This window comes from Musca autumnalis, unplaced genomic scaffold (genome assembly GCF_047663935.1).
Source record: "Musca autumnalis isolate F117 unplaced genomic scaffold, ASM4766393v1 scaffold_2, whole genome shotgun sequence".
Lineage (NCBI taxonomy): Eukaryota > Metazoa > Arthropoda > Insecta > Diptera > Muscidae > Musca > Musca autumnalis.
Window position 1 is genome coordinate 12,940,846 of NW_027411755.1, and position 14,313 is coordinate 12,955,158.

At 33.9% G+C, this 14,313-nt stretch overlaps 1 protein-coding gene and 1 long non-coding RNA gene across 2 annotated transcripts; both read left to right on the forward strand.

Moving 5' to 3' along the window:
- The first annotated feature begins 2,722 nt into the window (after positions 1-2,722).
- Positions 2,723-4,745, forward strand: LOC141393670 (uncharacterized). The gene is made up of 2 exons (XR_012410158.1): positions 2,723-3,006; positions 3,453-4,745. It is a non-coding gene; the product is annotated as an uncharacterized lncRNA (long non-coding RNA).
- A 7,395-nt stretch (positions 4,746-12,140) lies between these two features.
- On the forward strand, positions 12,141-14,053 carry LOC141393672 (E3 ubiquitin-protein ligase PPP1R11). Its single transcript, XM_073967022.1, has 3 exons — positions 12,141-12,362; positions 13,346-13,454; positions 13,648-14,053. Exons 1-3 carry the CDS (start codon positions 12,270-12,272, stop codon positions 13,845-13,847), a joined length of 402 nt encoding a protein of 133 aa, XP_073823123.1. The 5' UTR covers positions 12,141-12,269; the 3' UTR covers positions 13,848-14,053.
- Positions 14,054-14,313: the final 260 nt, after the last annotated feature.

Below are 14,313 nucleotides of genomic sequence, written 5' to 3' on the forward strand. Positions count from 1 at the left end.
GTTACAACTAGATCATGGCAGAATAAGAAGGTAATCTCATTTGAAAAAACCGTCCTTGAGCTGCCAAATACAACCATGTATTCGAAAAAATATGAAAGTTGTTGTTATTGTATGTCAATGACAACAATAACAAAATATTGTTTGTTTACAATTTTTACTGGAAAGAATAATTTATTATTTCGGGAGAATGTGTGTAAAGTTTTCCTTTCTGGCGTGTTATTGGTTTACTTGAAGACGTTTCTGCGGGTGCAGAATAAAATATTGAAAAAATTAAAGAAAAATGACTAGCCAACGGAAGAGCAAATCAAAGAATAGATAATTTCCTTGCCACGGTATCCAAGTCACCAATTGATGCGCAAACCCACGACAAAGCGTTTCGGCCAGCGGATGCCAACCTAGTATCAAACCTAGGTGTTGACCTATGCTGCTACAACAACAACCAATTGATGCGCTGTAACAAGCCGGACAAACCGGTAAGTATTTGGAATTGATGAATAGGTTTACATTAATATAATGAAAGTGTGCTGCTTGTTACAGGTCACCACAGAATCATCACGTTTCTGTGGTACTCATCGGGTCAGGGAGCTTCTGGTTACATGTGTCGTGGTGGTCGAATGTTACCCTACTAATTTCTTCCGCCTTTGGCGCCGCAAGGTCAATGAAAACCAACTTCGCTAGGCTTTAGTCTCTACCAATCTAGGCCATCAATGATATGCCTCTCTGAATTCCATTTGGTCGTTACTGATAAAGTACAAAAGTTGGAAAAGACGAAGCAAGATTTTGACTTGACTGAACATTGAATTGTTGCCACAAAAGATGCTGCCAACCAAGAAGAATGCCGCTGCCGGCCCAGTATAAAAATATGTACAAAACCATAACATTGTGCGGCCGTACATCTTTTACGGCATGTGTTGTATTGTCTAGTTAAACATCTATGAATGTTTTTCTTTACATAAATAAAAACTGTAAAATGTCATTCCCATTTACAGGCCTATTTTTATGGTGATACTAAAAATCTGAAGAAGTGGACAAAATTAAAAAAATTGGGGAAAAAACAATTTCTTATTCATCTCCTTCAAGGCGGTTGTTATCTCTATCATTACTAAAATGCAATAACGATTTTTTGGATTTAGATTTAGCAGTTCTATACACCTGTACAATATTGGACTGAAATACGATTATTGTTTAATTTAATAAATAAATAAGATGTTTTTAGAAGAAATGAGGTAAAAAATGGTAAAGGAAACAATCCAATTGGAGGCATTAGCAAAGGCAGGAACGACATCACAGCCAACCAAAACGAGCAAGAATTGAGACAGAGTAGTAATTAGTAGTAATTAGTAGTAATTACATGTACACATTACTGAATATTCTAATGCAATTATCCCTTTATTCAAAAAAGAGATATTTTTACAGCGACAGGATTCGGCGATCGTTACGCTTATCATACATATGATATGATATATCATCATACATATAACCGTCAATCCCACGGCAGCGGGTTCTTTCGTACGGGATTGACCCGAAACCATAGTGTTTCGGCCAGCGGCTGCCAACCCAGCATCAAAACCTATGCCTCTACATAGGTTTTTATGCTGCATATAACCGTTGTTAAATACAATACATACATTCTTCAGCATGTGTCCAACAACGGATATTATGTGCGTGTTCAAAACAAGTCCATCTGAAATACAACACATTACCTATTTTGGCGATATTTCCGTTACACATTTATAGTTACAATGCTCCTACAATGCATGGAAAAGGTGCATCTTGCTAAAACACATATTTTTTATTTAAAATTTAAAAAATTGTCTTGTAATTCTCGTTTCAGTTTTAAAATAAAAATTTAACTGACATTTGTATGTTTGTTTACAAAACACATACACAAAGTTTGTCAAAATCGTTTTGACTATGAAGGGACGTCAAAGCTAAAACAACCCTGTGAGCTGTGAGCGTAAGACTACCTTGTATCATTGTATCATGCAACTAGATCTTAAATCTCTAATCACTAAACAATACACATGCACTTATTTACTAATGCACGATGTGCCTAAAGTTATATGCACTCTACGCAGTGTGTGCGTTGCGGGTTATTAGGAACATAGATATTTTCTTTTCTTTTTCTATTTATGGCCGACAGCTGTTATGTGTAAAGATAGATTAATAGCACATTGGTGCGTTGACTGAAATCTACCTGACACCATTAAAAACAATTCTACAAAATTTTCCAAAAGTCCTAAAGGTAGAAGACCAGAAGCTTTTCTAACAAAAAAACCAGCAGAAGGGATTATATTAAATTTAATATAATTTTCTTATTTCTATCTTATAGGAAGCCAGAGTCCCTTCTTATAGAAGACTAGGCTGCCTGAAGAGGTTATCGTAGACGGCCACACATTTTATATCCGAAATTTTCCCTGTCGTAGAAATCCGAACTATAGGAAGACTAGAAATGGGGTTTAAGGAATTTTCTGATGTTCAATTCTATAGTTAGATATTTTCCTATTTAAGTCACTTTGTAAAATAACCCCATTCTGTGATAAACAATATAAAACTGGAGGATAACATTGTTTTCGTTTTGTGTTGTTACAATCAAATGGACATGTTTCTTTTGCTTCTCAGTCTGTCCCTCCTCCTTCTCCACTTCTTCTCATAGCTAAACAAGTATTACTGGCGCATGTTGTTGCTGTTATTGTTTCTGATGCAATATTGTTATTTGTCCGATTGTCGACGCTTCCTTGGTCGACAATAACGACGACGTCAACGTTGAGGACGAAAGCTTTTGCAAGAGATTTGAACTAACAAGTTTGTGATTTTATGACAACAGTACTATTCCGTTGTTCAGTTGGTTCGCACGTTGTTTACAGCGTTTCGCATCGTTGTACGACATTTTTATCGGCAGTATGTTTTGGACATACTGCCAGCCAGAGTCCGCATGGAAGTGATTGAAGTAGTAGCAGGGCAGCAAAATCATGTCGAGTGATAATGTGTTGTGGTTTGTTGAAGGTATAAATGTGTTCTTTAAAGTAATTTGATTCTTAAAACAATAAGTATTGTATTTAAGAAAGTAGTACTTAAAGTACAAGAAGTCAAAAGTCGCATGTTAAAATTTTATAATTGTGAAGTCGCTGAAAATCCAAGAGATATTGAGGAAATTACATCCTGTTCATCGAGATACATAAGGATTACCATCGAAATTCCGCAATTTGGAGCATCGGATAATAAGGGATAGATATGCTATCTCTCCTTGCAGAATTCCTGCGAAAAATGGGAAACATTTAAACCCCGTTTGTAGACTGTTTGAAAGAAATGTTACAAAAAGAAATCCGGCAGTTGACTCGAACAAATTCGTTCCTATAAAAGTTTAGGGAGACAGTGGTCTTACCTCCAAATCGTGGATTTCAATAACTTATTTCTTGTGAAAATACAAACTAAAACCATTTTTGTTTCAGGTTTCCTGACCTTCGATGATGGAATTTATTGCATAGGAATGTGGAACAAAGAATGCAAATGGATGAAACTAATATCACTCATCTTTTCTACAAATACGTATCTTTAAATCTATTTTAATGCACCCATTTCCTAGACGATTCCCAAAGTTTGTCTATAAACAAACATTTTCATAAAATTTTCTGCACCCTTTGTATATAAAAATGTTTCCATTGACTTACAAATTATTAACTCGCTAAATTCTTAAATATATTATGCATAAATATACACGCAATTCTAATCAAATAAGTAAATCAATTTAAATAGTCATATACATATACTGCTAAATGCTATAAGTTCGATTATGGTGAGAGCAATTAATAATAGTAATATAATTATCAATATAAATATTCTTATAAAATAAAACAAATACTCTGAATGTGTGGTAATTCTTCAACATAGATAATAAGTACAAAAAGTAATGTTAAATTAAATACAATTATTGCAAATATCGAATGTGACATATCATATATAATATAACATCTTGAATACATATTTAGCGCCATGTATTCTCCCTGTATGTGATATGTTACATTGTTTTATTTGTACACTTAAATTTAAACATATTTTATAAGTTATATATAGTTTAGAGGTAAAAAACACAGTTAATAGTGCCATATAATCTTATAATCATATATACATAAATATAACAAATACACATATACGAAAAAGTAAAGAAACTAGTAGTAATTTATAAAGTCATTTGGGGCGTATCAAATCATGAACATCATCACACTCTCGACACCTCTGGCAAAATAATGAAGGGCAAGCGTAACCCTATAGATATGGGTTTCGGGCTGTCCTATTACAATAGACACACGAACAAAATTTTCGGTAAAGTAAATTGAGTTTTTGGGAGAGAGCGGATACCGCCTATTTCCACAAAATTCTATTTACTTTACCGAAAACTTTGTACGTGTGACTTATTAACTATTATTTTCTCAGAAATGTCTGAAGCGAGAAACGCACCCACTGACCTGGCAAATAAAACCAGAAAAAACTAAATTTATTCAATTTATCGAATTTATAAAGTCAATGGTAATTTTAAAAATTTCCAATTTATCTTTTTAGAAAACTTGCAATTTTCAAGATCCAAAAATTAACTAAAAAAATATTAAAATTATTTTGAGATTACACCTACAATTTTTCGCTGTAGTTTTTTGTGCACAATCCTATTAAGAGCTTTCAATAAAATTGTTTAAACAATTTATAAATGCTTATATGTATTTACACAAATAAAGTGGATTTAAAGGGGACTAAAATTTGTGTTTTATTTCCTAGAATACCGCTTGCCGTTGGATGTCACGAGAAGAGGGAAATCCTAGGTTCATAAAGACCTCGTCGTCTGGCTTTCTTGCCTTGCTTTATTTCTGACATAATAAAAATAAAGAAACCTAGTTTGAAATTGGCTAGGCCTTTTAGCCAGGCGACCAGGCTGCGTATGTACCCAGGCCTTAAAGGGGTGCCTTGTCTGCCTTGCCTTTTTATATACAAAATGTATACGCAAAGTTTTAACCCATATGTAAAATACTGTTACGGAATTAGGTTTAACTAATCTCCGTGTAGACGTTGTTTTATTCCCCGATACGATTCGTACCAAATAAAACAGGGTTCGTTTTAGATTACGTTTCTACAATGCTTTATTTACTTTATTACACTTATTCGGAACTGACTGTTATAGCTTTACTTTACTTCTTTACTAGTCGATGTTTACACTTCGGTATAAAATTCACAACTAAAACGTCATTGCCATTTCCCCTGTATTTATACCCCAAAGTCTCCCTGTTCTACAAGTATCCACAAAATCTGGCAACATCTCGAATCTGTGCAACGAACACACAGATGCACATTCGCACTAAGCGAACAACTATACTCACATACGTACATGGGCGGGAATACAATTGGACGACAAGCACAGTAATGACGTAACTACAACAACAAACAGATGCAAGAAATAACGAAGTAAAGGCCTGCGTACATAAGCTGCCTTGCCTGCTTACCTTGCTTACTTCTGATAAAAGAATAAAAAAGGAAAGGGCAACCCAGTTCGATATTTCCTCGGCCTTCTTTATTCTTTTATTTTTATTATGTCAAAAATGAAGCAGGAAAGCAAGGCAATCAGGTAGAGCAGCTTATGTACGCAGGCCTTAACAAACTAAACAATAATTACATGATTGTGGCAAAACAAAACAGAAGCACATAAATTAAAGGTAAATAACTAGAATAATGAAGAGATTTCTACATGGTAGTTGTTGTTGTTGCTTAAATAAAGTAACTGCGTAATAAAACTTTACGTTACAATTCAAATTTTTAAATTAACGGAAATTAAACTAAACTAACTTAAACCTATCAGTTACATTCGTAACAATACATATCGTGTAAAGTACCCATTAGGCCGCCATCAGACCATCTGCTTTTTCACATGTATGACATCAGCTGTTCTGTAATATTAGTATAGCCAAAGTGACAACATACATGTGAAAAAGCAGATGGTCTGATGGCGGCCTTACCTTGCTTACTTCTGATAAAAGAATAAAAAAGAAAAGGGCGACCCAGTTCGAAATTTGCTCGGCCTTCTTTATTCTTTTATTTTTATTATGTCAGAAATGAAGTAGGAACGCAAGGCAACCAGGCGAGGCAGCTTATGTACGCAGACCTTTAGTCTTTTACCAGATATGACTTAAGTAAGAATGCCATGTTGTTGTTTAATGGGTACTTTACACTGTATGTTTTTTACATATGAGTTGTCACTTCTCCCATACAAAATGTATATGCAAAGTGACAACTCATATGTAAAAAACATACGGTGTAAGGTACCCATAAGTTATTTCTGATAAGTACGGGCGAGCAAAATTCGAGCTAGTACTTTTACAAAATGCTGTTCGATAACAAACTTGTTCAGTAAAGGAGAAATAAGAAGTAGTTGCAAGTACTAGGAAGAACTTGCAAGTACTTGCATAGTCTCGCATAAGACTAAGGAATTTTTAATGCAAATTAACTCTGCCGTCTGTCTAGGGTATATGTTTCAAATAAATCCTCAAAAAGAAGGTAAACCCTGCAAAAGGCTATAATATAAGTTCTGTACGATAACTCAAAAGTTTGTACAAATTTGCTCTTCGATAATAAACTTGTTCAGTAATGTCATGTTCACACGAGCGTTTCAATTACGTTGTTCGCCTGTCGAATTAACCCGTTTCCACCACACCATTCGTAATTAACAGAAACATAAACATAAACAAAATGTCCTTCATTTTTGTTTTCTTGTTTTCACGAAAATTTGAAGTCAAAACACATAAAATATACATTAAATGAATAAGAAAAGCAATAGCCTTTCCTTCAAATGTGTCTTCTATATTTAACTACTCACATTTCATTCATTTTTTTCATAAATTCTGAATAATTTATTTTGTATTTTCAATATTCTTTTATATGTTTCTATTTTCAAAATTAAAGAGAGAGAGAGACATGTCAAAACAATGTTTGTGTATACGGACATTCAGTTATTTGTTTCCTTTTTGTTTCTGATTTTTTTACGCGATTTTGGGCTAATGGACAAGAAATGTGTGTGGAATTAAGAAGGAAACACAACCATCTTCAGTTTGCACCTATATAAAATGTTTAGTTCATTAATTTTCATTCATCTTTTTCCTTTTTTTCTAAAATTTTTTGTGTTTTCAACAAATTTTTCAATTTTGAATTTAGACATGTCATAATTAATTTTTTCGATAAATTCTCTCATTTGTTAGGGATGGGACATACTTATTCGTCGTTCAGAGAATTTTTCGTGGGAAAATAACCCAGCAAAAAGTTTGCCTCCAAAGAGGCAGTTAAATGATATGTACAAGTGATATGGAAGTGCATCAAATTATGCATTTTCACTCATGATTTTTACAAGAGCGTGACTACTGAAAGAGGCACTCCATTGCATTGCATTTTAACTGACCCTTTGGCACTGCATTTTAACTGACGCTCTGGCACTGCATTTTAACTAACCCTTTGGGGTAGAATAGGAGGCAGTCCAAAGCACGTGTTTTGATACAGGCATTCTGCGGAAATTGTGCAAGCCATTACAAAATATGCCAGAACAAATAAAATGCATTTATTTGTGTAAAACAAAAATATTAAGAACTTTATTACATTAACACGAATTATGAAAATTCTCCATTGAATTCAATCGCAAACATGCGTGTTTCCTCCGCTTACATTTGTTCCAAGCTGAACTGTTTTTGCTTTATTTGCTAAATGGGTTGTCTTCCCATCACCAGTTAAGATTTCGACACGTACTCCAACAGTACTCCATTCAGAAATTTTCTTCTCGTGAGTTGCCGGAAAAATGTTCACAAATTAAATATTTGGTCTGTTCCTTTACTTTTAAAAATGGTAACAGTGGCAAAAATGGTAAACTGCTCTCATATAAATTGTATGCTTTTTAAAGTAAAGGAACGCTTTGCAGGTTAAAAATGGTAAGAAATGGTAACCTCAGGCACGTAAAGGAACAGAGCAATTATTTAGTTTGTATTAACAAATGTTTGGAAATGTTAACACACTTATCTCTTTTTGGAAAATGTATGCCGCTGCCTGTAGAGATGTACAATCCGATTTATGTACATGTAGGGATCTCTAACAACTGCTAATAAAATGTAGCGAACGGAGTGCCTTTTTCACGACTCCGTTTGGACTGCATCCGGATGCTGTTAACCCAGATATGCCCAGCGTCCTATATATAGGACACACAAAATTCTTGCTAATTTGATATGTTATGTTTATCAAAGTACCGTTTATTTTGGTGATATACTCAGTACACATCTGTAGCTCTTGGGATATTATGTGATTCCATTATTTTGAGCTACTATTTTTGAGTTTTGAGGTCTAGTTCATCGAAGTTGCCACCGATCGCTTAGTTTTTACAATGATTTGCGTTATGACCGATTAATTATTGGGTAATTTTATAACGAAAACATACACGATGTGGAGCCTACTACGAAAAAACGTTAACTAGATGCCGAAAAGGTGTCTTTGGACTATATGTCAAATGTTTTGTGTCCCATAACTCCCAGTTATATGATAAAACCCTGTGTCCAAAAGTGGCCTCAAAAACCACTTTTTTCAAAAAAATTTTAAAAAACATATAAACATACTGTTATTATTTCACATTTGCTTCTAAAATAATATAAAAATACTTTTAAAATGATCACGATCAAGCAATGGGCATATCTGGGTTAAATTGTGAGGAATTGGAGTGCCTTTTTCACGACTCCGTTGAACTGCATCCGGATGATGTTAAAATGTGACAAGGGGATGTGATTCTTTGGATTGCATCCAAATGCGGTTAAAATGTGAGGACTGGAGTGCATTTTTCACGACTCCAGTTGAACTGCATCAAAACATGCCGTGACAGAACTAGTCCACATTGCACTACTTCCAATTTATTTTGCTGGGAAGTAATTTATTCGTAGTTATGGGTGGGACAACGAATAGAGAACGAACGACGTGCGTGGAAACGGGTTATTATCTACTTCCTTTATAGTACGTTTATATATAACCGGATTTAACAAACCCACTGGGGTTTAAATGTCAATTCCATCTTTATGTTTCAAATAAATCCTCAAAAAGAAGACTAAAGGCCTCGTCACATAAGAGGATTTCTGGCTTAATTCATTAATGAATACTTTACACGATATGTTTTTTACATATGGGTTGTCACTTTTTATATACAAAAGGTATATGCAAAGTGACAATACATATGTAAAATAACATATCGTAAAGTACCTATAAGTTGCATGTTCTTCCGGCTTTATGTCAAAAGTCAAAGCATACGAAAATCAGGGGTGCCAAGTTGGTGGTTTTCCCGCTACTTGTGTCCAATTTACATTAGCAACTTTTTCGTCATTTAGAGCTGTTTCGTCATTTATTTGCTAAAACAGGCAACATTTTGCGTCATTTACCATACAAAATTAAATGACGATAGCTGCGTCATTTATTCTAAACAACGCACGAAAACACCATACTATTATACGCAACCCTGCTTTTTCGTCATAAACTACCAAATAATGCAACTGTTTTATGATGTCCTTTGTTTGTTTGTGTGTGTTGTAGAAAAACAAAAATACTCAAACGATGACAAAAGTGTTAAATGGTTAAAAAACTTGCAAAATTTATATTTTTTTAATTTCGAATTAACAGCCAGTTTCTGTATGTCGAATGAAGAATGTGTGCGAATGAAATACTCCCGAACTTTAGTTTTCGAAATAGTTTTACCTTTGCTTTTGCTTCAGAACAAAAACAAATTTGAAAAACACATAAGAGTTTGGACGTGTTTCTTTCGCACACATTCTTCTTTCGACGTACAGAAACTGGCTGTAAGTCAAGTTTGTTGGTAAACATTAGAGCTGTGAAATTCTTAAGTCCAATTTACATATGCATATTAAATGATTTCGTTTTACGAAATCCTAGAATCAAATGAAGTGTATTTACATCTGTTTTTTTGTGTCATTTGCTTACGCACACAATCGCACATACACACTTATACAATAACACAAACACACGCACACAATATACATATGTATTTACCCAGCAAACCAAAATCGGAAGAAACATCAGAGTTCGGACCGAATTCGGTCCGAAAGTCGGATGAAACGTCCGAGTTCGGATCCGAATTCGGTCCGAACTCTGTCCGAAAGTCATATGGCGTGGTTGACGTGTTCTCTGACCGAAATTCGGATGAAAATCGGATGTTTTAGCCGACTTTCGGACCGAATTCGGTCCGAACTCTGATGAACTGTCGTATAAATTTCTGATTTATTTACCGACTATCGGACAGATATCGGTCCGAATTCGGAAGTAAAATCTTTTGAAATTCGAAAGTGTTTGTCGACTTTCGGACCGAATTTGGTCCGAAGTCAGATGAAATATCGTATGAACTTCTGATTTATTTACCAATATTCGAACAGAATTTGTTTTTATTATTAAAAGATGTTGAAAATACACAGTTAATTCATGAAATATCCAAATCCTATAAAAGTTTATCTACTATAAACATATTAAAGGTTTTAATATCATCTTATGCTGTGTTAAATTTGGTGGAAAAACAAACTGTGGGAACAACAAATTCGTCAACACGATCTGTGAAATATGTAAATTATTAATATATGAAAAATACATGTCTTCATATGCAAAAAATTTTGATACACATAAAAGTGTTCAGAAACTTAAATTTGGTCATATACAAATATAAAACATATGACTTTCCACGGAATAGTGTTGAAGTTTGACGAAGAAAATCTTTACTTTCATTACCATAATAAAAATAAAGAAATATCTATGCAACCGATCACTATGAATAACATTTAAACACTATTATGCATCAACACGCATAACAAAAGTAAACCAAATTTGTTCCCCGATACAGAAATTAAAACCCAAGCACTCAATTTTTCGTTTGTACTGCATCAACAATTACACTTTCTTTTCTCTCTGGTTATTTACACTTAATTTTGCCAAAGCAGCACAAGAGAAAATAGAAAAATTCCCTTCAGAGAGGGAGAGAGAGGACGGGAAAAGTTCGTCAGACTAGTCGGACAGAGTTCGGACCGAAGTCGGTCAGACGCGTCGGAAAAAACTTCCGACTTTGAGCAGACGCGTCGGACGTCCGACATTGTGTTTGCTGGGTATTCAGAAAAATAGGAATTTCACAACACAAATGTGTATCAAATAACTTAAATTAATTCCAAAAACAAAAAAACATAATTTTTGCAAGTTTTTTAAACATTTATTTTCACTTTTTTCATCGTTTGAGTATTTTTGTTTTTCTACAACACACACAAACAAACAAAGACATCATAAAACAGTTGCATTTTTTGGTAGTTTATGACGAAAAAGCAGGGTTGTGTATAAAAGTATGGTGTTTTCGTGCGTTGTTTAGAATAAATGACGTAGCTATCGTCATTTATTTTTGTATGGTAAATGACGCAAATGTTGCCTGTTTTAGCAAGGAAATGACGAAACAGCTCTAAATGACGAAAAAGTTGCTAATGTAAATTGGACATTATTTTTCGGAATTAAAATTATTGTGTGCGTGTGTATGTGTTATTGTATCCGTGTGTATGTGCGATTGTGTGCGTAAGCAAATGACACAAAAAAACAGATGTAAATACACTTCATTTGTTTCTAGGATTTCGTAAAACGAAATCATTTAATGTGCATATGTAAATTGGACTTTGTGGTGATTTTTTAAGTACAAAAACAACTGTTTAAGCTGGAAAGTCAACTGTCATAAGGTAAAAATCGCTACAGACCTAGGGTGCGTATGTGGCTGTAGCGATTTTTGCCTCGGAACAGTTGGCATCCCTGACTCAGCACACATTCAGCCGCATAGAGTTGCCGCATCTCTAACGTAAATGGGCGTTAAAGGCCTGGGTACATAAGCTGCCTCGCCTGCTTGTCTTGCTTTCCTGCTTCATTTCTGACATAATAAAAATAAAGGAATAAAGAAGGCCGAGGTTTACCTTTTCTTTTTTATTATTTTATCAGAAGCAAGCAGGCGAGGCAGCTTATGTACCTAGGCCTTTACTCGTCGCATTACGTTTTCGACTAACCTTTCATTATGAATTTAATGTGTGGCCCCTACACTTCATGCCAAACAAATGATTTTTGTTGTTATTGTTATTTTATTAACAGCTGTTTTGATCTTTAATGTTGAGATTGTTCCTGAAAAAGAAAAATTTTGAAAAATTCTTTCATCTAAATAAACAAAGTAGTTCTGTAACACACAAATAGTAGTAATGGCTACTTCTGTGGTTCCAGCAGATTTTGTGGTGACACAAACCGAAGTTCTGCCCAAGGAGGAGGAGGAGAGGACCGAAGTCGATGGAAATGTAAGTTAAACGAAGTACACTAACAACGAACATTTATAAGATTGTTTCTATTTTGATTCTTCTTTAGTGTCAAATCATTTGTTGAGACATATTCGTTTGCATACATATAAATGTCCTTTTTTAATAAATAGGTTACGCTTATTTATATACCTATAGGACTTCTGTATTCCATGTTTACCTACTAAGGAACTTATTCCCGAAAAATTTGCGTTACGGGTCTCGCAATAAAGGTTTTAGCAGTAATAATCCCAAAAAGCAAGGGAGTCTTCTTTAATATAGTTGCGAGTACCTCGATTCATATTGTAAACATTACTCTGTAAACATTACTCCTCCATTGGGAATACTCCAAACTTAAACAATCATAGGAAAGGGACAAACAGTGACGTCGTACTCATCTCGCAGAATTTGCAGACTCCGTATATGACGTGACCTTCTTTACACTATTTAGGGTTTTATCAATCTATTTTATTTTATATATTTTGATGACCTCAAGCCGAACAAAAATATCAAGAAGTGTTTTTATCAATATTTTTCTAAGATAATTAATTTCGTATTATTTTAATTTGCCACACTTGTTTGCATTGTGACTCATTCTGAGATAAGATCTGGAAGATACATACAAACAAATGTACTTATATAGTGGGATGATACAGTAGTATCAGTAGAAGCTAAAGTTACGCATCTTCTTTTGTTTCTTTAAAAAATTCTCTTTTTCGCGGTTTAAAAAAATGATAATCTATTAGAAGAGCAGAAGTACTAACAGGAGAACCGATGGTTCTAAGAAGTCTCGAGGATTTTTTATTTTAAGACCTATTGGAATTTTTGATGACAGTATGGCCTCTTAGAGACCCGATTGTCTTCTATAATAATGTCCGATGTGTTGCTATAGGAAGAAGATAGTTCGTTAAGTCTATTGTGTTATAAAATGGAATCGGTGATTAGCAATTTATTGACAAAAAAAAAAAAATCTTTCATATTTTTAGTCCCCACCAGTTCTACGTTTGCGCCTCAATAAACCAAAATCTAATAAAAAAGTTGGATGGCAAGAGGGAACCGTTGACAACGAACATATGGGTAAAAAGAAATCCAAATGTAAGTATTTCAAATGTTGTTGTTGTTGTAGCACGTAGAAGCATAGGTTTGATGCTGGGTTGGCAGCCGCTGGCCGAAACACTATGGTTTCGGGTCAATCCGGTACGAAAGAACCCACCGCCGTGGGATTACAAATGTTTGTCTCACAGTATTCAAATGTAATTCAATGATTTCAATTACGTTTCCTTCTTAGGTTGTTGCATCTATAAGAAACCCGTTGCCTTTGGTGAAAGTTCGTCCGAAGATGATGAAGATTGCGAAAATTGTTTTGGTCATCCGGAGAAAAAGCGACGAAATCGCAAACATCATGATGGAGATAATCACCATGATGGAGATAATCACGATGGCGACGAACCATGTGATCATGACCACAGTCATGAAACTGGTGACTAAATTTGATCTTCAAAAATACAAACACACATGCAGCACATACATACGAGTATTAGTTTAAGATGTTAAAAATTACAATAGTTATCAAATCAACCCGACATCAACTTTTGGAGGAAGGAGAAGCATTCATTAACTTTGCCATTTTCTGATCATATTGTATGTAGACAAATAAATAAAAATAGCAAGAGTTCAATTTATTTATAAACAAATAGTCTATTTATATATTTTATTTGAAATATAAATTTTTAAAATTTACATAAAATAATAACAATGAAAAATAATAATAAAATAAACAATTTAAAAGATACAAATATTAAAAAATAAATGAATATAAACAAAACACACTAAAAATATTTATGAACAACAATTTTGTGGTTTGTCAAGAAAACAAAAAAGAAAAAATATATAGGACAATTTTTAATATTTTTTTAATTAAAACAAAATATTCGACAAATTTTGAGGTTAGGTT